Below are 25,300 nucleotides of genomic sequence, written 5' to 3'. Positions count from 1 at the left end.
TAAGTGCTTAGAGAAGCACACAGACATTTCCTTTTATACCATATCAAAGTTTAACCCATTAATAAATTACACAGTAAGTTATTCATCAGAATTAAGGAAGCCAGAAAACTGCCTGCTTTAGTCAACGTTTAAAGCACTTTGCATGAGAATTCATTTTAATAGCACTTCATTTCTTTTTCATTCATAAATTGATGATGGATCTCAAGAATTTTGATTTTGATTTAAAACAAAATTCTTATTAAACTCTTTAAAAGAGTTTAATCTGAAAGGTTCTGGAATTTGGAAAGTTCTAAACTTGACCTGAGTTTCAGAAGCAACAGGGCAAACGTAACTGCTTTATAGTTGCTAGAAGAGACCATAGAAGAGTCCATCTGATCCAAACCCCTTTTTTATAGATGCTGAAGCTGAGGGCCTGAAAGTTGATGGGATTAGCCTAAGATCTTACAGGTAAATGACAGAATTTGATGCAAGTCCTCTCACACCAGAGAAGATCTTTCCATAGCACCACCCTGCCTCTCTTGGAGGGCATGGAATTAAAAGAGAATCTTGAAACTATTGGGAACCCATCAAACCCTCAGTTTAACGTTCAAAACCATTCATCATCTGGCTTTCTCCTGATTTCTTACACCCTGGCACGCACATAACTGGCCATCCAATGACCCTGCAAATGGCCTTCTGGCTTTTCCTGGAACAAGCCATCCCTGAACTTCAGGTATTTCCCTGGCTCTCCCTCACCCCGCCATCTCTTGGCTTCTCCGGCTTCCTTCAGATCCCAGCTAAAATCTGCAAGAACTCTTTCTTGATCTACCTTAATTCTAATGCTTTCCCTCTATTAATTATCTCTCCTACATCCTGTCTATAGCTTATTTGTACACAATTGCTTACATTTGCCCTTCTTTGTAACCCCCAAAGTTTAGCACAGTCCCCGGCATTTACTACGTATTTATTGATTGACTGTCAGACCCTTTAAGAGTTTCAGCATAGGATCCCCAGTCTAATCCCAAATTCTGCGGAGATTGGTCACCTGGCATAAGCAAAAGGAACTGAGCCGAGAGAAAGGGGAAAGGTCAAGGTGGTGACTCTAGTGTCCTGGATGCATCCCGCCGTCTCAGGTGATTCTAGGGTAATGATTCTAGGTACGGAATAGATGGGGATGGGGAGGAGGCGGAGTTGGGAAGCAAAGATTGGAAGAGAATTTTTTTTTTTTTTACTCAAAAGCCAACGTTTTCGGCAAAACAACCTCTGGGGAATAAGCCAGTAAAGAAGGTGAACTTCTTCCCCAGGCCTGTTCGAGGGCTTCTCAATCACTTCCTCCTTTGATCTGTCTCTCCACATGAGATTGTGGAGTTGCAAGAGAAACAGTTCTCCCCAAGCAGCTTCCTGTGAGCTGGGGCAAAGCTCTCAGTCCTCAGCTTGTCAGATCGGCGGGTTCCTCAAGTCGGGGGTGGGGGAAAGGGGTTTGAAGAGTGCAGGGCGGTGCACATAGTGTGGGGAAGTTTCCCCAACCCTGGGAAAACCCAAAGAAAAAGGAGAAAAAGAGAGAAAGCGCCTGAGCCTGCGTCCCCAGCCCGAGCCCCTCTCCTTACCCCAGGGTACTGATGAAGCCGTTGACAGAGCCCTCCGCATACAGGGACACGATGTCCCCGATGTACAGAAAACTGGACATTTTGTCAGACATGCTGTCTCATTTTCTACAGCGGCTGCTCCTTTTTTAAGGCTTTTGGGGAGGATCCCCCGGTGCCCTTCGACACCCTCTTTCCAAAGAGCCGAGAGCAGCGAGGAGCGGCAGGGAAGCGGCTAACACTGCCGCCGGGACGACCCTTCTGGGCGTGGGGCTCGGCCCCCAGCTCCTGTGCCCCCCGGAGAGCCGGGCATGAGCCTCGCCAGTGCCTGCCCCGCCGCAGCTGCCGCTGCCCGAGACACCCGAAAGTCGCGGGCGCGCAGGCTGAGCAGCCGGCTGCCGCGGCGCCTCCCGGGCAGGTTTCCTCTTCCTTTCTCAAGTTCTGCTGAGTTTTCTCTCTTCCAGCACCTTTGCTCCTCCTCCTTTCTCTCCTCCCTTCTCGGGCTCCCCTCCTTCCCTCCCCGGACCCACGGCAGGCGCTAACTTCGCCTGGCCTCTGCTGGGGTTCTCTAGGGGTGTGAGTGTCTGTGTGTAGGTCTAAGTGTATGTGTGTGCGCGCTCGCGCGTGTGTCGCTTCGCCTCGGGCGAAATTTTTGATCAGGTTGGGGTAGCCTATTCGACTAGAAGGAGGAGGGGACTCGCGGCCAATCAGGGAGCGGGGGCCGCAGGAGGAGCTGGTTTGAGAGATTGGGGGAGGGATGAGGAGGATGGAGAGGGGGGGGGAAGGGATGGAAAGGGGCGGAGACCTATCTGCAGCGGGGCGGAGTAAACTGGAGCACTAGGACAGTTCTTGCCCCTACCCCCACCCAGTCTCGGGTGAGGGGGAACCGGCCCCTAGTCCTAGCTGCCTCTGGGTTTTACGGAAACTTCAGCCTGAAGAGGACCGGGAGGAGCCACCCTTAGAGAGGCCGGCCCGGAGGAAGTCTCCTTTTCCCCCTCCCACCCCAATGTCTCCCCATTGCCGCCTCCTAGTCTCCCACTGGCCCAGCCTCCTTACTCCTCCTCCGCTGGCTTCTAGGACTCTGGCGTGCTAGCGACTTGGACCTCTGAGCTTCTCCCAAGGCTTGGGAAGGGAAGAGAGAGGCAGCTGGGAGCAAAACGGGAGCGGGGAGCTGCGGATGGAAAGGCACTTTGGGAGAGATGAAGGAAGAGAAAAGAAGTAGATGTTGATGGTGAGGGGAAGCGGGAACTCCGAGCGGGGAAGGAGAAAGAGACGGGAGGATTTCTGGGCCTCACTTCACATTCAGGGGGAAGGCACGGCCAACGAAACTTCATACTCCCGATCTTGACATCACGGGGACAGAACCATGCTGGCACTTTGGGCCTGCACACGGTACTACCAAGTCACGGAGGGTCTCAGACTGTGACTAGAGTGCTCAATTTCGTACGCCCTGATGAGATGTCACTTTTTTCCTCTGGCTAGCAGTTTGCGAGTGCAACAAGGAACAATGAAAAGAAACTAGTTTCGGTGAAGTTTAAATTCTGAGAGTTTCTGAGCTTTCAGGGGCTCTTAAACTTTTTTGTGAAATGGGCTCCTCAAAATAATGTTTTTAAAGGTATAAAATATATAGAATTACCAAGGAAGGCAATTATATTTAATTTTGTCAATATAGTTTAGTTTAGAGGCCCCAAGTAGCCCCTAGCTAAATCAGTAATCTCAAAATCCTGAAATGAATGTCCGTGCTTACATCCTTAACGCTAAATTCCCAGTTTACTATTATGGGTGCATAATTCAATAAGCACAAAGGCGTCTTCAACAACTTGCTTTTGTTTCCATTTTAAAACGCTGACTATTATAGTTGTGGTGATTCTAAAATAAGCTGAATCAGCTAGGAAAAAAAAAAAAACAAAGAAACGGGAAGTTTGACAAGTTTCTCCACCTGGACTCTTTGCTTAATATCATTTATTTTAAAAGTTTTTCCCTCAGGCATGCTAATGCACTGTTGATGGAACTGCAAGTTGCTCCTACAATTCTGAAAGACAATTTGGAATTACAAGAGAAAATTCACTAAACTGTTCAAACCCTTTAAACCAGGGACCCTGTTATGTGGCATGTACTCAAACAGGTCAAAAATCAGAAAATTCCAATATATACATATTAAAATATTCATAATGAGTATTTGTGGTAGTAAAGATGATAGTCATCTAAAAACTTAAATTAGCTGATCTATCAGATGTCCTTGTAATGAGACAGTATTTGGACATATCCGGGTATAGATTTGCTGCTTCAGATTCTCCAGGGCAGCTCAGAAACCAGATGTAACAAGGGAAGGATATCATTAAAAATAATTGCCTAAGTATCACCATTGTATAAATCTATTTGTTTTCTGTATATTGACCTGAGGTTCTCCAGATCTTGAAGCCTGGTTTCTCCTAAATGAATTGAAGATTACAAAGTACTAACATAGCTTCATGAAAAACAGGTGATACCAGATACTTTTTTTTTTTTGACAGGATTACTTAAATGGTAGGTCAAGGGAATGCTGTAAATATTCTTTCTCTAGCTTTTTTTTTTCCCCCTCAAATTATTTGATAAAGCATCTCATAACTCTTCTTCTGGAAGAGACAAATCATAGGCTCACAGATTTAAAACTGGAAGGGATTTTAGAGAATAGAGAATTTAGAGGATATGGAAGAGACTTAGAGAATAGTCTAATCTCCTCATTTCATAGTGGAAGAATCATTTCAAGTAATGTCAAGGTGATGCAGGTCTAGTGGTAGAGGATGGAAGTGAGAATCCCCTATGGTCTGCATACAGGACCAATGTGAAAGAATTTGTGAACCTGAAAAGTCTGAATGGCAAAAGGGATTTTTATTGACACTGAAAAGCCAATTTTGCTAGGAAGACAACTTCTTAGTAGCAAGAGGTTCTGTCAGGGAAATAAAGGTTATCACTGAGAAGAGGATATTTTCAGAGTGGACTAGAATCCTGGTAGGCAGCTTTGCCAAGGGAGCTTTCAGACTTCTGCAGAGATTTGGAGTTTAGAATTGTCCTTTATAGCAGTCTAAGGCTAGAGCTTCCATTCAATGTTGTCAATGCCCCCAAGCCTAGATTTCTAGTTGAAAAGAGAGTACTTATCTTGGAGTTTCAAGCCATTCAATAGGAAAATCAGGCCCAAATCTCCAACTGCTCCAGAGCCCACGAAAGTTCCAGCTACTGGGAGAGGTCCTGGGCTAATCTTCAACTCAGTAGATAGAGGGTTGTGACCATATCTCTGGCCAGATAACTGAGAAGGTATGCTTTTCCCAGGGGGCTGGGAGGGAATCCTGAGATGTCAATCTCCCTTCTTTTACAGATTAAAGGGCACACAGTTTCAGGGTTCACCCCCCCCAATCCTCCTCAAAGGGACTTGCTCAGAGTTTATACAACTAGTCAGTGCTTGAAGCAGAATTTGAACTCATCTTCCTGGTGCCAAAAACAAATATAATATGTTATATTTCAAATACAATAAGCAGTATTCAGCATTATCATCTAGGAATGACAATACTTTGGTGTCAATATAAGGGAAAGGAAAAGAAGTAACAAGCCTTTCTTAAACACCTACTATGTGCCAGGCACAGTGCTAAATGCTTTACAAATATTATTATAGCTTGGCAGAAGGTCTCCAAGGGAATGCCTCAAGGAGTTATGGTTGACCCTGTGCTATTTAACATTTTTGTCAATAGCTTGATGAAGACATAAATAGCATACTTATCAAATTTGTAAATGACACAAGATAATAAGAAAAATTAACACAGTGGATAGCAAATAGTATATATCTTTTTCTGATAAATTTTGTGGAATTCCAGTAAAATTTATCCTATAATCAATAAGCATTTCTGAAATGCTTACTATATTTCTGACATGGTGCTAAAAAAAAAAAAAAAAAAAAAAAGAATCCTCAGTATATTACATACCAGCTACTGTTGGGTCCTGTTATTCCAAATTGTCTTCTAGAATTGGAACACTTTAGAGCTCTACCAACAAGAAAACTAGGTAGAATAGTGCTAAACTTGCTCCCTTTTATAAAGTTCCTTTCACACATGCATGATTTTCTCTGATAGCCTTGCAGGTGGTGGCAGACACCACAAAAACTCCAGAGGAGTGATTCTTACCTCTATTACCATTAGAGTGGGGTGTGAGGGGTATTCAAGGAGGACTAGCACTTCCAGTGTGAGGGCTAGCCAAACCCTTTGCAAGGTTGCTCATCCACCTTTGGTGTCTACTAGACATTCCTCTCTCACCTGTGGCTACAAGAAGCTGTAGAATTGGAAGCAGCCACACCCTGATAAATCCTCTGGGCAGACCGGCTAAACCAGGTTGAAGGTAACTGACAGGTCTCAAACCCATCAGTGAGTTAGGGGATATTTACTCCAAGCTTGTGAGAGGAGGCTGAAGCAGGCACTGTGGAGAGCTCAGAGCTTGGTCCAACAGTGAAAGCATCAAAGTTTCCTACTACCTCCTGGGACCATTGCCAGTCATACTGACTTTTGTCTTGGACTTCAGTGACTCTGGAAGAGAGGAGTGAGGCTGATAATTTTGTATAACTCTGTTTCACTTAAATCCAATTTACCCACAAGTCAAGACATCACTCTGTGATGTCATTGGTCCTCTTGGAAAAAATGGACCGTTAAAGTAGTATATCAGGAAAGGGAAGGACATCTTTTTAACTCTCAGTATTCATCCTTATCTTTATCTACTTCCTTAACCTTATGAAGATAAGGACAAATATAGAGTGTTACAGAAATTTACCTTTATAAACAAAAAATGGAAGCAGAGTAAGAAAGACATAATTGAACAGCCATATATCTGGAAAAGATCCGGGAGTTTTAGTGAACTACAAAATCAAAATGAGTTGGCGATGTGATGTCCTCTCCAAAATGGCTAATGTAAATCTTAAGAAGAGTAACTTCTAGGAATGGATCATTCTATCAATTGATAAATCCATTTTTGGAAATTTTTATATTTCTCATTTGTGAATATGAGAACTAAAGTGGAAATCCAGGGTGTCAATGATGAACTGAAATGTTTTGTCCCAAAACACTAATAACTGAAACAGTAGTTGTGATGGAGAGACTAGCCTCAAAGCAAGGAAGACCTGGTTTCTTGTGCGGCCTCTTCTGTGTGACCTTGAGCAAGCACTGAAGGTTTTTTAGAAGCAATTCTTTCAAACCATAAGTTGCAGAGAAGGGGCTAACTTGCATTGGAAGAGAATATTTTTAACCTATACCAATGAAATAAGAGCTCCCATGCCTATCCCAGGCCCCTTGTATAAAAAAGAAGTCTAAGAAGAGAGACAGAGAGAGACAGAGAGACAAAGAAAGATGTAGATATAGACAGAGACAGAGATAGAGACACACAGAGAGATTAAAATAGAAGAAGAAAAGGAGTAGATCTTAATATGATGGACAGAAGGCTAGACATGGAGTCAGAAAATAATACAAAAATTAGCACTATGAGCCAAATATTTTATGATTATCTCATTTGATTCTTATAACAACCCTGCAAAGGAGGCAGGAAGTAAAATGACTTGCCCAGAGTCACACAGCTATTAAGTATCTGAGGATATATTTGAACTTAGATTTCTTTAACTCTAGACAGCATTATATCCTCTATATCTATCTCCTACCTGCGTCAAAAAAAAAAAAGTCCAGGATTTAATCCTGCTTTGCACACTGAATGGGTAATCTTGGACAAGTCATCCATTTCTCTGTACCTGTTTCCTCAACTGTGAAAATGTCCAATGCTACAAATTGAAAACAAACTTTTCCTTCTGCCTTTTTCTTTAAGAGGATACAAACAACATGCCTTGTATAAATTCCAAGAGTTGAGCTCCCCACCTCTCTCCTAGATGCACCTCTCTAATTTTAATAGAGGTAAAAAATCATCCTCTGGAATTTGTGAAAACTCTACCACCACATGCAATGCTATTTGATCTATGGAAAATCACATCTTGAATACATAAAAGGAACTCTGCAAAAGGAAGCAAAATTAGCTCTATGCAAAATTGGAAAGGAAATTCTTTTTGTTCCACCCCCACCCCTGTTCATTTCTCAGGACAACCCCTTTCCCCCATATACATGTTGCTATCATCTGTTTCAATATCTCTTCCCTTAAGTTTCCCTAGGTGCCTTCACATTATATCAATTCACTAGAGTCTAGCCAACAGAAAAAAATACTCCATTTCTCAAACAAGCCTCCTCCATCCAACTAAATTTGCCTGTCCTTTGTCCTATTCCCTCAGAGCTTTGCTAGAAAATGTGAAAACTTCATTCAATGATGAAGTTTTTATGCTTCCAAATAACATCTTTTTTCCCCCAAAAAAATCCCAAAATGTTATCATCTTAATGGGTACAATGTCTCATGAGAGAACTCAAAGATCGATAGTCAAGTAGGAAAAAGTTTTGGACAAGGGAGCTTTTCCATGACTTTCAAATTCTACCATGTCGGTCATATCTTAAATCCTCCATAGTTGATAACAGTATGCCTAGCTCTGACTGGGAGAATATTTGATCATATGTACTCTTTCTGTTCTAAATAGCTTAGGACAGAAATCAGTTGTTCAATTGCTTTTCCATTATGGCCTCAATTGGGTTTTCTTGGCAAAGATATTAGAATGGTTTGCCATTTCCTTTTCCAGCTCATCTTACAGATGAGGAAACTGAAGCTAACAGAATTAAGTGACTTGCTCAGGGTCACAGAGCTAGTGTCTGAGGCCAGATTTTAATTCAAAAAGATGAGTCTTCCTGACTCTAAGCCTGGCATTCTATCTACTGTATCTCCTAACTGTAATGAGACAGAAGGCATGGGTGCAATTTTGAACTGAGTTGCTCTACCATAATACAACAAACAGGCTCTCTGAAAACGCTTAAAATAGTCACTTCCTATCTCTCTAAGCTGAGTATAAGTTCTACCATAAAAGGATTAAGAGTAGGGGAAAGATAAAAGAAAAAGTAGAGGTAAATTCAGGTACAATACATATACATAGTTATAATTCTTTTGTGCTTTAATAAAATTTTAAACCACTATAAACTTTATAACTATGATTGCATGAATATCTTATGTTTCCCCCCCAAAAAAATGTATATTTAACAACAAAATAAAATGTTTAAACACTATACGAGGTCTTCTATTTAATCCATGTTAAAGGTAAGACAAAGATGTTTCTTCAACTACATTTTCAAAGCATTCAGTGCAGGAATTTAGTGGTTTCTTTTCTAGGCACAAAGTAAATACTCTGATTTTTTTTTTCATTTTTATTGGTATCTTTTGTATTTAAATCATTCATCAATGTATCTCTCTGTCACCTTCCAGTGAGCCACACCTTATAAAAGAAGAAAAAAAGAAGAAAACCAGTTCAACCAAATTCAACAACACAGCAGCCAAGTACAACATTATATGCTATATTTTGCATCCATAGTTCCCTACTTCTGCAAAAAAGGAAGGCAGTACATTCCCATACCTCTTCTTCTTTAGGACTAGTTTTGCTCTAGTTTCTAGTCTAATTTCATAGCATTCCACTTCAGTTTTGTTGTTATTATTGCTCTTTACATTTATGTTCTCTACATATTATATATATATATATATATATACATATATATACAAGTCTTCCCATGCTCCTTGATATTTTTCACATTCCTCATCATTTGAACTGTAGTAATATTCTATTGTGTTCATGTTTGTTTAATAACTGAGGATATTATCTTTGGGTTTTTGCTACTACAAAAAAAAAATGTTGCCATAAATAAATAATCTTTCTTTTTAATCATTGACCTCTTTAAGAATATCTATTAAAAGTTACTAAATGAAGGAAAGAGTAATATAAATGGAGAAACAACCTTCAAACCAAAAGTGACATGGCTTTGAAGCTTGCTACAAAAATGTTCACGTATCCTGTACTATATCCTGGCAGCATGAAATTTGCTTGGCCTAATTAAAAAAAAAAAAAAAAAAGCAATCTGCCCCCTGGAGACCCTGAGGACAAATGGTCTTTGGTTCCTATATAGAGGTAATACAATTATTTACCCATCATCAGAAGTAGGTAAACAGCTTAGAGCTGCAATTTTTCTAGGAATAATGATATGTTACTGTGAATTGGCCACACTATTTCGTCCATTCCCCATTGTAGCCTTATAACAGTTCTCTGTGTGAAGCTAAGTAGCTAGCATGATTAGAAAATATCTTTACAATAATAACTATATAACAACAAATAAACATAGACTTACAAAGCATCTTCTATGGGCTCAGCACCTTGCAGGGTAGTATCATTGAAAGGATAGAAAGTTATGGTTCTTTTCCCTCAGAAAGTTTACAGTTATCTTGTTGAGAACACAATGATAACATACAAGAAATACTGTAGCATTAAACTATATGAAACTAACTATAAGTGTTAAAGAACAAATCAGTGAGGAAACCTGGGAACAAATCCTGTGGCAGACTATAGCTATATAACTCTTGACAAATCTTTTAACTTTGGTGAGTCTCAGCTTTTCATCTATAAAATTAAGGAAACTACTGGTTGTATTATCTACTTCATAGCATTTCTTATAAATTTAAATATGAATTACTATTGTTATTTCATTGTGGCAATTTTCATAATGGAATTGAAAAACAGGTAGACATCAGTGTGGAGGGTTTTCTAACTAAGGCTAAGAACATGAGCAAAAAACAAGTAGAATGTCTTTTTGGATGGAGTATAAATTAAATTTTAAGAAGTAATTGGAAATATTATTGGACAGATAGAGGGGGATTAATGATAGAGCTCCTTGAAAACTAGGCAGAGTAGGTTGAATTTGATTCAACAATAGTGATTATACACTTGTCAAATTGTGCATTTGATTTGATGAGTGTACTGTTCTAGAAATATTAATTTAGAAAGTGTAGAATGAATTGATTGGAAATAGAAAAGTATGTTAAAGTAAACTATGTGTGGGAAGATAAAAATTTGTATTAGAGAAGAGAAATTATGAATGGAACCAAAAGAGATAAACTGACAATTAGTTTGAAATAATATATAACTGAACTCAGATTGGAAATAGAGTAAGACACAGAAAAGTCAAAGAAGGTTTTACAGTTTCTAGTCTAGAAAACTATAACTAACATGCTGAGCTAAATTTGGAAAGACTCACCACCAAATAAATTAGCGGGCATGAATTTTTCAAATACACCAACTCACAAAAACCTCCTTAGAACAGTTGTAATATGATTACTGAAGGAAATACTTCGCTAAATGGTACAGTGCATAGAGAACTTGGCCCTGAAGTTTAGAAGATCCAAGTTCAAATCCAGCTTCAGATTCTTACTAGCTGTGTGACTGAATAAATTACTTAATCCTGTTTGTCTTAATTACCTTATCTGTAAAATGAGCTAGAGAAGGAAATTAGCAAAATATTCCAGTATCTTTGCTAAGAAAATCCAATGGACAGTATTAGCATGTTATGGTCCAGAGGGCACAAAAATCAGATATGACTGAATGACTGAACAATGACTTGTATGTAGAAAACTGTATATGTTAGGAATCTATTCCTAGCAACTTTGCAAGGTAATTCAAGTATCTTTCCATATTAAGCAAAAAAGAGACTAAAAGAACCAACATGAATTAATTACAGTAAGATGGCTAATAAGTACAAGGGTTTGAACTGAAGCCCACTTTCTTTGGGCAAACCACTTAGCCTCAGTTTCCTCATATGTCAAAAATAACTGAGCTCTGATAGGTCAGTTTATTTCTTTTAAGAGCACACAGACCTATATTGGCTTGATATAGTAGCATTATTAGGATTTTAATTCAGATTTCCTAACTCTGATTTAGAAGACCATTTTTGAAAAAGCAGATATTCAGTAAATGTCTGCTGATTGTTTTCTTTCCTTTATCCAAGAAAAATGTAGATACCAGGACATGTGCCCTGAAACCCAGTCTCCATCAGGAAAATGAATTGGAAAAGGAAATGGCAAAGCACTCCAGTGTCTTTACCAAACCAGGCGGGGGTAGGGGGGTGGGGAGATCATATAGCATCAGACATGACTGAAAACAATTGAACAAGAAATTCATATAGTTTCTTTTGTGGCTGGTCATGATAAGTAGAAAGCCAGAGTACTCCACGGTATCTTCATGATAGTGACAGAAAGAACAAAAGGACTCTAGCACACTGGGTAGACTGCCTGTGATGAACTTTTAGAATAATAAGGATAAGAGTGAGATGAAAAGGATAGGAAGGCATGGAAGGGTTGGAATCTACATGACTAGAATTAATAAGACCACAGATCATTTGAATACAGTATGTCTCTATGTCATGAGAATACAGTCTCATACATTTTACTTTTCTTTCTGTTAACTAGCAGTGTAACAGATGAGACTGTGATCAAATTGGGAAGAAAGGGTGACTGATGAGATTAGCAAAGTACTACCGACTAAAGAGAAAAAAAAATTAGTTGAGCTTTAAAGAAAGGGCTGGCTCTATATTGACTGCTTTTCCATTTCTTCCTATTATTTCTAGATAACCACAGGATTTCAATTGTGTGAGTAAATATAGACCCTTTAAAAAATTATCAATTTAGTAGCCTTAGAATCCAGTACTATGTTGCTAATTGTTTAACAGCCAGCTCTCAGGATGGGAGTGAAGGATAGTCCCCACAATAAACTTTTTTTAAAATAGTTTTTATTTACCAGATACCACAATAAACTTTTAAAAAATTTAATCTGCACTGTTAACTCTCTCTTAAGTCTATCCAATCAAGTCAAACTGATTTATAGCATTTGCTGATTTTTGAGATATAAATGCTTCCACTGAAAATTCAATAATTGACTCTCAAAAGACAGTTTGAACACATCCTTACCTGACAGAACCCCATTCTCTCTTCTGCAATCCCCAGAAAGCAGTTTGCCAATAAAACCTAACCAAGTCCAGAAGTTATTCCTGAAATACCTCATCATATTTCTCTTAATTTGGTTCCCTTTCTTATGCATATCATTTGAATTCCATTATTATAAAACCGATTTTGTTCTTTAGTTGTTTCACATGCATGTCTTGCCTCCCAATTAGGCTAAGCTGTTAGAGAATAGTCTTTGTGTCTTATGGCCTAGTACTGTAAAAAGCATACATTATGTATCCCATAAAACCTTTTGTTTTTCTGTTATTATAGTGAGCGCTATAATTATCTTGCCATCTATGTTCTTTATGTGACAGAGAAGAGTGAAAGCCATTTCTTTTAGAAAAAATAAATCCCTTGAAACTAAGGGGTGGCCATTAATTGGGGAATGATTGAATAAATTGTGGTATACAAATATAGTGGAATAAACCCATGCCATAAGAAATAATGAGAAGGTTTCAGAAATACTTATGAAGATTTGTATGAAATGATGCAGAGTGAAGTGAGCAGAACCAGGAAAGCAATTCATATTATAACAACATTGTAAAAAATGAACAAGTTTGAAAGACACAAACTCTGAGTGAAATAGTCCATAAAGATTGCAGAGGAGCAATGATAAAAAATACAACCCACCTCTTGACAGAAAGATGACGGACTTGGGTTTTCAGCTCCCATTCAAAAAATAAGATTAACAAAACAATATAGAACAGGTTATCTTTAACTTATAGTGAGCTCATAAATTATCAACATAATTTCCCTTCCTTCTCTTATGGGCCCTCTGCCTAGATTCTATATAGTCTTCCAATATTATGGTAATCCTCTAGAGTTGAGCTGTCCCCCAAAATAGGAAAAGAAATATGAATTGCTAGGAAAAAAATCCCAACTTACAAAGAGAAGTCTCTAAGACTGAACCCAGTGTATGTGAACTTAAAATTTTGATATGAGTAATATTTGGACACTTTCTGAGAGCATTTACTTTTTTGGGGATATAGCTTTCTATACCAGGAGTAATTAAGTTTAGACTGACCTTTGCAATCAAAGAAGGCATGAATCTAGAAGGACAGTATGCAATTATATGTTGGGGGTGAGTAGCTGCTATTATTTCTGAGTTATTAAAGACACTGATGAATATAGATCCTAAGAAAAGGTTTTATTTAAGAAGAGTTACTACATATTGTGACAAGAGTACCACTGAAAGTTCACTTCTGTGAACTCTATACAATTCTAATCTAACATAAGTGCCTCAGGATTGCAGAGAAATATATTATGGGAGTTGATATTTTATAAGTTGTACTGAACTTCTAGGAAGTCAATGATGACTCAGGAGAAAGAAAAATGTACTTTGATCTGAAAAACTTGATAGTAGTTGTTACAAGAGGAGCAATTGCTGTAATACAGCATGATGACATTCTGTGGGACATTCAGGAGAGAGGACTACTACTAGCAGGTGCTTTTAATAGGAATTCCATTCAAGATAGTAAGATAATTTTGAGCTCTCTCTCTCTCTCTCTCTCTCTCTCTCTCTCTCTCTCTCTCTCTCTCTCTCTCTCTCTCTCTCTCTCTCCTTATCTCTCTCTCTCTCTCTCTCTCTCTCTCTCTCTCCTTGACATCTCTCTCTCTCTCTCTCTCTCTCTCTCTCTCTCTCTCTCTCTCTCTCTCTCTCTCTCTCTCTCTCCTTGACATCTCTCTCCCTCTCTCCTTTAACTTACTCTTTTTCTATAGCTATAGTCAGCAGGTATTTTCCACACAATGCTTCTAGTTTATTAAGCTATTCTTAATTCATTGTTTTTTATTACAAAAATTATAACCAGTCATAAAGATCATGTGATCTGCGATCATTCCTAATTGCAAACAAAAGAATGCATCAGAAGGGGCCAGTGAATGCCTGGGGTTAGTACAGAGAAAGGAAGACAGAGATCTAAGCGTCTGTCTAAAATAGCCAAGATTTTGGTTTTGTTATTATTCTTATTTGGGGGATTTTGAGCTGTAACTAACAAGAGAATATTATGGTTTTGATTTTTCTTTTATTAACAATTTCTGACATTTTTAAGAGTAATTTTAAGTTGGAACTTAATTTTCTGCTCTTTAGGGTAATTCTGTAAGCCAAGTAAGTAGCTGGGATGGTCTGGTAAGGGAAATTGAAGACTGTGTATTCCAGCTTGTTTTCTCCTCTTCTCCCAGTTGTTTTCTTCTAGTTTTCCCAGTAGAAGGATAAGACTGTGACTTTGCGGCTCAGTCTGATGGGAGGAGGCATAGATGAGAAAGAATGATTATGTCCTCAAATTCCAAAGTCAGGGATTCCAAGAGTGAATATCTTACTTTCTGTTTCCTTGTGTCCTTGCCAGATAGCAATACCTACAGTCACAGAAACATATGGAGAAAGATATTCAGGAAGAAAGATAATACTACACTGAGTAAGCTGTCTGATAGAATAGTGTCTCTTCAAAGGGAGCTTGAGAAGAAAGGTAATGGGCCAGAGTATCTAAAGGTATTCTGGCGTAATTGGTAGACACTACAACTTTTTTTTAAACTTAGTGTGCCCAAATACACCCCGAGGAGCCCTCAGTTCTCTACTTTCTCCTGAGCAACAGGTGAAATTCCAGTTTGATAAGACATTAATTCTAACTTTATCCTGGTTAATTGTTGCCTCATCAAGACCACATTGATGACCAAGTTCACATAGTTCATATGCTTAATCTTCACTATTAGACTTCTTTAAAAGAGAATACATCACAGAAACCAAAGACTGGAGAAGAAGGAGGTTGGAAAAAGAGGAGTGTGCCACACAAATGAATGTTATTTTTTATATGAAGGTCTTTACAATCACAATGGATTATGTGGATGGTGTAGGAGGAGTAGGAAGGGTAGTTAACTCTCTAGCAGACCATAATCAATTGGTGCAAAAAGCTGAACTAGTATTTGTTTGCCTGGGAGGGTAAAAGAATAGTTTTAATTTCCCATCAGGTATGTAGGCAGTTTCAACTAGTTTGGATATTTTGAAAAAATATTCTATTCTTTAAAAAAAAAAAAAAAAGGATGATATATTTAGAAGATGCCTCTGACTAAAAAGCCATAAATGTCTGTGTTCCTTAATATGAAAATATGATATCTTGAATCTTTCAAAGGTTTAGCAAAAATCAATATGCATGCAAATGTGTATTCTAATGCTCTGAAATGGGAACAAATTACGAGAAAATAACATGCAGGCTAGAGAGAAGGAACCCAGGTATGCTTGTGATTGGGGGTTAGAAGGCATAATACAAGATCATAGCTATAAAAAAAGGACACACAAATTACGCACCAAAAAAAACTTCAAAAATTTCACATGTCAATGATATGCCAAGAAAACCACATCAAAACTTTGACATGCCAAGAAAACATGTCAAAAATTTGACATGCCAATGGTACACCAAGAAAATCTTGTCACACTTCCATATGCCAATGACATGCCAAGAAAGCTATCTTAAAACTTTACCACGCCAATGGCATGCTAATGACACACCAAGAAAACTACCTCAAAATTTCAACATGCCATTGATACACCAAGAAAACTCAAGGACATCTTCATTGACAGAACAGAAACTTTGTTAGGGATTATAATTTCACAGAATTTTCAGTCAGAATTAAAAAAAAAAACAAAAAAACAAGATAAACTGGTGAAGGATGTGGTCAGTGCAATTACAATCTAAAGTCAAACATGGAAAAAAAATGTTCCTGGTTCCAAACAGACACCAATGACACACCAAAACTATGCAAAACCTTTTGTTCTAATTTTTCCCCTCCTTCCCCTTCTCCCCCAGATGGCAGGTTGACCAATAACATGTTCAATATGTTAAAGTATAAATTAAATACAATATATGTATACATGTCCATACAGTTGTTTTGCTGTACAAAAAGAAATGGACTTTGAAATAGTGTATAATTAACCTGTGAAGGAAATCCAAAATGCAGGCAGACAAAATTAAGAGGGATTGGAAATTCTATGTAGTGGTTCATATCATATTACTTTTTTCAATTAATCAAGTTACATATTTTAGTAATAAATAAACAAATGTAACTTGTGGAGAAGGAAAGGTGGGAGAGAGTATTGCTAGTAATACTCCCATTATGGGATGACTTCCTAAACAAAGAGTGCAATTGTAATCATTTTAATGTTCTCAAGTGGGCCAGAGAATGTGACTTTAATGAAGCATTTATGCTTAATTCAGAAGATCAAAAAGCCAATATTGCTTTCTGGAGGTTTTCTTGAAAGTCTACCCCCTGGATTCAAGTATAAATCTGGTTCAGAAGATAAAAAGACAATATTGTCTTCTGGAGGTTTTCTTTGGAGGTCTGTACTCTGTAGTGAACTAATTTCAAATATAAATGAAATCGACAAAAAATTCCCCCTAAAAAAAAAAGAATATACTTAAAATCTGATTGTCACCCCTAGGACTATAAGAGGTCAAAGATTAGAATGTTGGTTGTTTTTTCTCCCATGACAACCTTATCACTGTCTGAGGTCTGCAAAAAGTTTTGTACCATGCATGTAAATTCTAAGACAGCTTTGCTACCAAACTCAAGGTACAATTTGTACCTTAGCCTTAGGCCTTAGGCTAGGCAAGAGTTTATGTTAAGTCATTACAAAGCTTTCATCAAATTTTAGTCTGTAACATGTTGAATAAACCATGATAGAAATGGCACAGAAATGCTGGATCACAGATCATAACTCTAGAGTGAGATCTGGAACAAGCAGCAACTTCAGAGACCCCCAATCACAACCTCATCCATAGATTTGAAGACTGAAACCCAGAGAAGCTTACTGATTTAGGATCATTGATTTAGAACTAGAAGAGAATTTAAAGATTAACTGTTCCTTTTCCCAAGCATGGGAAACCATTAATGAAAATGCCAAGGATTTTCTTGTGCAAGGAACAGCAAAGAGTCCAGTATCACTGGATTGTAGAGTGTATAAAGAACAAGGTGTAGGAAGAATGGAAAAGTAGAAAAGAGCTTTGAGTACCAAGCAGAGGCCTTTATGTTTGATCTTGGTGGTGACAGACTGGAGTTTATCAAGAAAAGAGATAATATTGTTAGTCCTACTCAGTAAAAGTCACTTGGACAATTGAGTGGAGGATAAAGAAGAGATAAATACTTAATCTTCCTTTAAAGCAATACATATATTCTCCTAAATAAAAAAGTCTAAAAGCAACACAACCATCCTTGCTCAAATCAGTTTTCCTTTTTCCTAGTCTCAAGAGACAAAGAAGAGTTATGCAAACATCTCTGAAAGTCCAAGGTCTCAAATTCTAGAGCTTCTGCAGTTATATGAAGAGCTTATCTAATGGAGGCAAGTGGGGAGGTTGAATATGAAGACAAGTACATATGGTTATTTTAATATATTTGATATATAAAGTCTCAGGTATGAAACTAAGAGATATGAATCAAGTTTTCAATTCTAAAAGCTCCATTCCTCAAACAATAAATGGCCAAAGGAAATTAATAAGTAGTTCTTTTCTTTTTTTTTTTTTTTTTTGTCCCCCCCCTGAGGCTGGAGTTAAGTGACTTGCCCAGGGTCACACAGCTAGGAAGTGTTAAGTGTCTGAGATCAGATTTGAACTCGGGTCCTCCTGAATTCAAAGCTGGTACTCTATCCACTGCGTCATCTAGCTGCCACCTAATAAGTAGTTCTCAATGGAAGCGGTCCAAGCTATCAACAACTACGTAAAAAATGTCCTGTCACTAATAATTAGAAAATTTAAAGTTCAAAGAAAGCTGTGTTTTCATCTTACACCTAACATTGGGAAAATTGACAAAAATAATACATGTTGGAAAGTGTATGTGAAAACAGGTACACTAATAGATTACTGGTAGAACTGAGAATTATTCTAGGTATTCCACAAAGCAAGATGGAATCATATCCCCAGCAGCACCATATTGTATATACCTTTGACCCAGCAGTAAATCTTTACTAAGTCTATAACTCAAAGGAAGCAAAGAAAGAAAAAAAGGACTCATATGTACAAAAAAGTGAGTAATGGCTGAACAAATTATAATATATGAATGTCATGGAATACTCCTACAGTCTGAGATACGACAAAAGGGATGGATTCAGAAAAACCTTGGAAGACTTATATGAACTGATGCAGAGTAAATGAGCAGTAGAAAAAATTATATAATACTACTACTGGAAACACAAACAACCTTGAAAGAGTTTTAGAGCTCTAAACAATTTAGTTACCAAGAATGATTCCAGAACTCTACTCAAATCCTGTCAGAGACGTGATAGATTCAAGACCCAGAATAAGACATGCCATTTGGAGCACAGACAAAGTGGGGATTCATTTTGCTTTAGTATACTCATTTTTACAAGGGTTTAGTTTTTCTGTTTTTCTTCAAAATTAGGAGTGGCATGGGAGGAAAAGAAAAATAATGATTACTAATTGAAAAAGAAAATAAAATGGAAAAAATATCAATTTTAAGAAGCTACTTGATAAGGAAACATGTCAAATGCTACCTACCTCATAGACTTATTAGGAAATTGTTTTCTAAATATCAAAATGCTCTAGCTATGCTATTATTAATATTCATAATAGTAAACTAAGTTTTTGAAATATAAAAGATCTATAGGAAATAGAAACTGGCCTATGACTTCATTAACATAACAAATTCCCAGATAAGAGAGCTCTGCATATTGGCACCTTCTCTGCAACATATTTCCTCAGAGAGCTGTCTAAAGGACAAAAAGGTTAAGTTACTTCCTCACAGTCACACAACCAGTCTATGTGGAAAACAGTTGAACCTAAACCTTTATGGTTCCAAGACCAGCATTCAGATGCTTTAATCCAGTGTTTTGCCCACTATTGCAAGAACCCATACTATTTCTCAATGATTTGTCCCATCACAGCTGTTTTTTCACAGGCCTTCCTTTCTCTAAAAGGATAGACACCTGCTTCAGAGTTCACTTCCTGCCCACAGAGTTTGTATATAAACTAGAGTTACACAAAACCAAGTTTTGAATACTTTTTTTCTCACTTCCTTGTAGACTACATGAGTCAGACTTTGTACACCAGAATTCCTATGGAAATGTACAAATGACTTAAGGGAATAAGATTATACAGAAAGAAAAACAATACTTTGTTAAGGTGCTATGAAAGTTTTCAGTGGCTAAAAAGTCATTACTTCTGTGGCAGTTCTGTCAGAGGGTAGACCCCAGAATAAGTGTTCCATTAGATTCATTCATAGTTCCCACACAAGGCCAACCTAATATATATTAATATTCATTTTTTTCCAGCCTGAGTCTTATTGTATTCTCTTCAACAATGACTAGGTCAACACGTACCTGATCAGATACAATAAAACATAATTATGTTGTCATCTACATGATGGAATCTTGTGGCACTGCTGTCACACAAAATAAAATAATATATACAGCTATTTCTAATTTTCCAAAATTCTTGTTGCTCTATTCTAAGGCACAGGAAGACATGGCACAAATATTCTTTTAGAAATGTAAGTGTTTTTACTGTTATTAAAAATATCAACATATGTGTAGCTAGAAACTGGAAGATGAATGGATGTCCATCAATTGGAGAATGGTTGGGTAAATTATGGTATATGAAGGTTATGGAATATTATTGCTCTGTAAGAAATGACCAGCAGGAGGAATACAGAGAGGCTTGGAGAGACTTACATCAACTGATGCTGAGTGAAACGAACAGAACCAGAAGATCGTTGTACACTTCAATGCTGTATGAAGAGGTATTCTGATGGAAGTGGATATCTTCAACATAAAGAAGATCCAACTCACTTCCAGTTGATCAATGATGGACAGAAACAACTACACCCAGAGAAGGAACACTGGGAAGTGAATGTAAATTGTTGGCACTACTGTCTATCTACCCAGGTTACTTACACCTTCGGAATCTAATACTTAATGTGCAACAAGAAAATGGTATTTACACACATATATTGTATCTAGGTTTTATTGTAACACATGTAAAATGTATGGGATTGCCTGTCATCGGGGGAAGGGAGTGGAGGGAGGGGGAGATAATTTGGAAAAATGAATACAAGGGATTATATTATAAATAAAAAAAAATCAACATATGGTTGTTGAAATGATCCCACTATTCTGGAGAACAATTTGGAACTATGTCCAAATAGCTCTATACCCTTTGATCTAGCAGAGTCACTAGTAGGTCTATATTTCAAAGAGATCATAAAAAGGGAGAAAGGATGCCTATGCAAAAAATATTTAAAGTAGCTCTATTTCTGGTGGCCAAGAATTAGATATTGAGGGAGTGTCTTTCAATTGGAGAATAGCTGAACAAGTAGTGGTACTGAATGTAATGGAATGCTATTGTGCTCTAAGAAATGATGGACAGATTTCAGAAAAACTTGGAAAGACTTATAAGAACTGTTGCTAAATAAAATGAGCAGAACTAGGATAACATCATACACAGGAATAGCAATATTATGCAATAATCAACTATGATTGGCTTAGCTATTCTCAGCAATACAACGATTCAAGACAATTCCAAAAACCACAAGATAGAAAATGCTATCCACATGCAGAGAAAGAACTATGGGGTCTGAATGCAGATTGAAGCTTACTATTTTCACTTTTTTTTCTTTTTGTTTTTTGTTTTTCTTTCTTGTGCCTTTTCCCTTTTATTCTGATTTTTCTTTCACAACATCACTAATGTAGAAATGTGTTTAACATGATTGTATAACTTGTCTCAGATTGCTTGCTATCCTAGGGAGAAGGGAGGACAGAAAGAAATGAAGAAACATTTGGAACTCAAAATCTTGTAAAAATGAATGTTGAAAACTATCTTTACTTGTAATTGGAAAAAATACTATTAAATTGGGGGGGAGAAAGATATGCATTCACCTTACAAATTTTTGGATAACAGTACTCTATCTGTAAGGAAATAATGCTCCTACATACATACTCATATATTTAAATAAATCTATAATCTCACTGAAGATGATATTCCCTTTGGTAATACTGATTATAACTCATTCTTGCCTGAATAGCCTATGTGACTTCTACATATTCTCCCAGAGGTTTTCTAGGAGGGATCCACCCAGTTGGTATTTCCTGTCCTCAACAAAAACTAATGTCATGGAGAATTAAATACTAAATCTCTGTGATAGCTTACTGTGTATTAATAGTGCTGTGGGAAGTAACCTGAGAGTATAAAATCTAACCAAATGAAACAAGTTATAAATTGTTTATTTTAAATTTTAATATTTTATTTCATCTCTTGGACTAAATTAAACTTGGCCAGCCATGAGTTATTAAAACAAAAATAATAAAGTCACTTCCCCATCAAGTTTGGATTTGTTTTACTCAGTTTGGGTAGTAGTCCAGGTATTTTCAGCCTTTAATACCCTCTGGTGGCCAGTGGAAATACTTCAGGCTATGTTCAAAAGTATCTCTACCAAGTGAGTGGATCTTCAAACTAGAGAGATACTGAGAGCTCAAATAAGACATTAGCTGATGACTAACTCAAAGTTAAATCAAACTCTGGGCTAACAAATTAACTCAGCAACAGCTTTTTTCCTTAATGGGTAAGGCAGACAGTGCAGTCTATGTCACATACGTTTGGTCTAATTCAACTGCTCTTACAGGCTTTAATAATATTAATACCTCTTCCTCCTCCTCCTCCTTTTTCTCCTCCTCCTCTTCCTCCTCTTTTTCTTCTTATTTCTCCTCCTCTTCATCTTTTTGCTCTTCCTTCCATTCCTCCTGCTACTCCTTTTTTTCTAACATGTTTATTTTGAAAATTTTTTCTCTAATTCTTCTGTTTGTTGTCCTAGTTTCATCATTAAATATCCTTAGTTGTGTCTCTGATCTAGTTTTCTTTAAACTGGTCTTGTTCATTGTTTCTCTTAGGGGTGGGGTGAGGCGATAAAGCTCATTATATTCCATCATCATTCTCTGTAATGTTTTAAGAACAACTTTATATTCTAAACTTGTGTTGTACTTAGTCAACATATATGTCTGTTGGGAAATAAGGCAAATGATGGCAGACTAAAGCACTTTTTAAGTTCTTTTGGTCTTCTCATGAAACATTGTTTAGACAGGTGACTTCTGGTATTTCAAAATAATTTAAAAATTGTTGTCCATGTCTATGCTCCCTCTTCAGTCCATGTCTAATTTTTCATCATCAGTAGATGAGAATAGTATTGTTTTCATTTCATGCCATAACTCTCATTTTTAAGTTTTATATTTTTTGTATCTTTATCTAAGTCTATGATCTGAGTATGCATTGACAGTTGATTTAAGAACATCTCTCACATTGGTGAGAAGTCATTTCCTGTCTGTTAAAATATAATCTTTTAATTTTTTTGTGATATTCTTCAGTGCTCAGCAGAGGAAGCATCTTCAATTTTTTTTTCTTCAAGAAAGTACTTATGGTATATAAGCAGGAACCTTCTATGTTATCTACAAGTGTTTGTTAATTCTTGTTCCTTATTGTAGTGCCATATTTTACAGGCAGCCAAGGTGCTGCAGTAGATAGAATGCTGAATCTGGAGTCATGAAGATCTAAACTAAAATCTTTCTTCAGACAGACTTCACTCAGACTAGCTCTGTAACTCTAAGCAAGTCATTTAATTTCTTCCTGCCTCAGTTTTCTCATCTATAAAATTGGCATGATGATAATCCCACCAAGGTAATTGTTGAGGATAAAATGAGACTATATTTGTAAAGCTCTTTGCAAACCTTAAAGCACTAATTAAATGTTAGCTGTTGTTATTTTATATTTTTAAATTTTTGCCATTCATATCTTTACATTGAAATTACTGAATATCAAAGGATGAATTTATTTTATATGGAGTATCTTATTGAATTCCTTATAGATTCTTTACTTCATCATTCTCCACAACAAATATTGGGATATAAATTATAATTATTTTCATGGTAGTCTTTTGTAATGACCACAGCAATATGAAATGACCAAATGCCTCATGAAATTAGTCTTCTTGTTGCTTTTGGACATATGATAAAACCAACTCTTCCAACTTTTAAAGTTTGTTCTTCCAAGGAGAATCTGAAAGTCATTTTCCTATTTAGACGTAATTTCCTTTTCAGGACTTTTTAAGAGTGAGATTATCAAGATTTATACTCTTTGGTTCCTCCAATAATATGTTCATATGTTGGCCATTTGACGTGGAATTTAGTAATATCTACAAACAATAAATAATTCTATTATCTATATGCATTTTATACTTATAGGTACTAAGATATAAAACTTTTCCCATCATTTATCCTAAATAGAAATATATTCATATTGTTATTTTTCTTAGTTATATATGGTGGTGATTGTTCTTTGCTCATGAAGAGGACTAGATCAGGCACAAATAGTCCACATGACCATTTAGAATGGATTCTTTGATGAGAACAAGTTACACTGGATGGTCCTTTGCCAATGTCTCCCATGTCACACAATCAAGTCCAAAGTTTTTCAGAGAGATCTTGAGAGTGTCCTTATATTGCTTCTCCAGACCTCCATGTGATTGCTTATCTTGTGTGAGTTCTACAGTTTTTCAGACAAACTTATGTTGGTATTTAGGCTATGTGGCTAGCTCATTGGAATTTCACTCTCTATAGTAGAGTTTGAATGCTTCAAACTCAAGTTCAGCTCAAGAAAGAACCACAATATTTAGTACCTTGTTTGGCCACTGATCTTCTGAATCTTCCTAAAACAATTCAAATGGAAATGATTTGGTTTCCTGGCATGCCATTGGTATACTGTCCAGGTTTTATAGCAGTACACCAATGAGATCAGCACAAAGTCTTTAGTTTTTTAGGCAACTTAATATCTCTTCTCTCCTATACTTTCCTTGGCAACCTCTCAAACACTGAGCTAAAGAATACACTCAAAAGTATATACTCCTAAGATAAGTGAACTTATTCACAGTATGTAAAATTTCTCCATTTGCTGTAACTGTTCATTCCACAAATAGTGTGGTGCTGGCTGTATTTTCTTAGTGTTAATTATTAGGCTGAAATTAGCATAAGCAATAGAGAATTAATCCATATTTTGTTGCATCTCCACCTCAGAAGCAACAAACAAAAACTCATGCACCAACATTCCACTTGAGTCTTGGTTTCTAGCCTTTTCAAGTTAAATAATTTATCATCAGTGCAGTAGCTGACCTTGATGCTATTTTCATCCTTGTTGAAGGCATCTGATAACACTGATGAAAACATTTGCTAAAATGACTGGGAATAAGCACATAGCCTTGCTTCCATGGGCAACTGGAAAAGTGTGAGAGGATCATTCATTATCCAGACCCATGCAAGCATGCTGTCATGAAACTGATGTACAATACTGATGAACTTCTCCAAGTGACCAAACTTTGACATAATTTTTCAACAGCCTTCTTGACTGACAGTAGCCAATGCCTTGATCAGATTGACAAACATTATATATTTATATAATTTATATACTGCTCTTGACATGTCTCCTGCAATTACTGGTACCACAAATACTATATCAACCATTCCTTGACCCTTTCTAAAGCCACACTGGTTCTTGGGTAAATGACCATCTTCTAGGTGAAGGATTAGAGTATTAAGGAGAATTAGCAAGAATTCATTTAGCAATGACTAAGAGAATTCCCCTTTTCCCCCACCCCCACCCCATGATTGTAAGAGGACAATTTATAGAGATGGACAATGGAAGCATTCTTGAACTCCTGAAGATTAACCACCTCTTGCCATACATCCCAGAAAATTTCTGCCAGATTTTGTATGAGCACCGGACCCCCTGCCTTGTAAATCTGGAATAGAATCAGCACCCAGTGCTTTGCTCCATAAGAGGAGACTAATGGCATTC

At 37.1% G+C, this 25,300-nt stretch overlaps 2 protein-coding genes across 3 annotated transcripts in view; both read right to left on the bottom strand.

Annotated features, from left to right (window-relative positions):
- The window catches only part of ITPR2 (inositol 1,4,5-trisphosphate receptor type 2), a 507,042-nt gene extending 504,833 nt beyond the window's left edge, over positions 1-2,209 (bottom strand). Inside the window, exon 1 of the mRNA XM_074268787.1 lies at positions 1,587-2,209. Coding sequence (XP_074124888.1) covers positions 1,587-1,678 — 92 coding nt within the window. The 5' untranslated portion in view covers positions 1,679-2,209. The remainder of the gene's footprint in view (positions 1-1,586) is intronic.
- Positions 2,210-8,842: 6,633 nt separating this feature from the next.
- The window catches only part of INTS13 (integrator complex subunit 13), an 80,253-nt gene continuing 63,795 nt past the window's right edge, over positions 8,843-25,300 (bottom strand). The window contains exon 18 of one of the 2 annotated variants that reach the window (XM_074268776.1): positions 8,843-8,925. The gene's annotated coding sequence lies outside the window, so the exon portion shown is untranslated. Of the gene's footprint in view, positions 8,926-14,501; positions 14,823-25,300 lie in introns of those variants that run through there. The other variant, XM_074268778.1, reaches the window with a different exon arrangement.

This window comes from Sminthopsis crassicaudata, chromosome 5 (assembly GCF_048593235.1).
Source record: "Sminthopsis crassicaudata isolate SCR6 chromosome 5, ASM4859323v1, whole genome shotgun sequence".
Classification (NCBI taxonomy): Eukaryota; Metazoa; Chordata; class Mammalia; order Dasyuromorphia; family Dasyuridae; genus Sminthopsis; species Sminthopsis crassicaudata.
The sequence above is the reverse complement of the archived record's forward strand: the minus strand, read 5'-3'. Positions and strand labels throughout refer to the sequence as shown.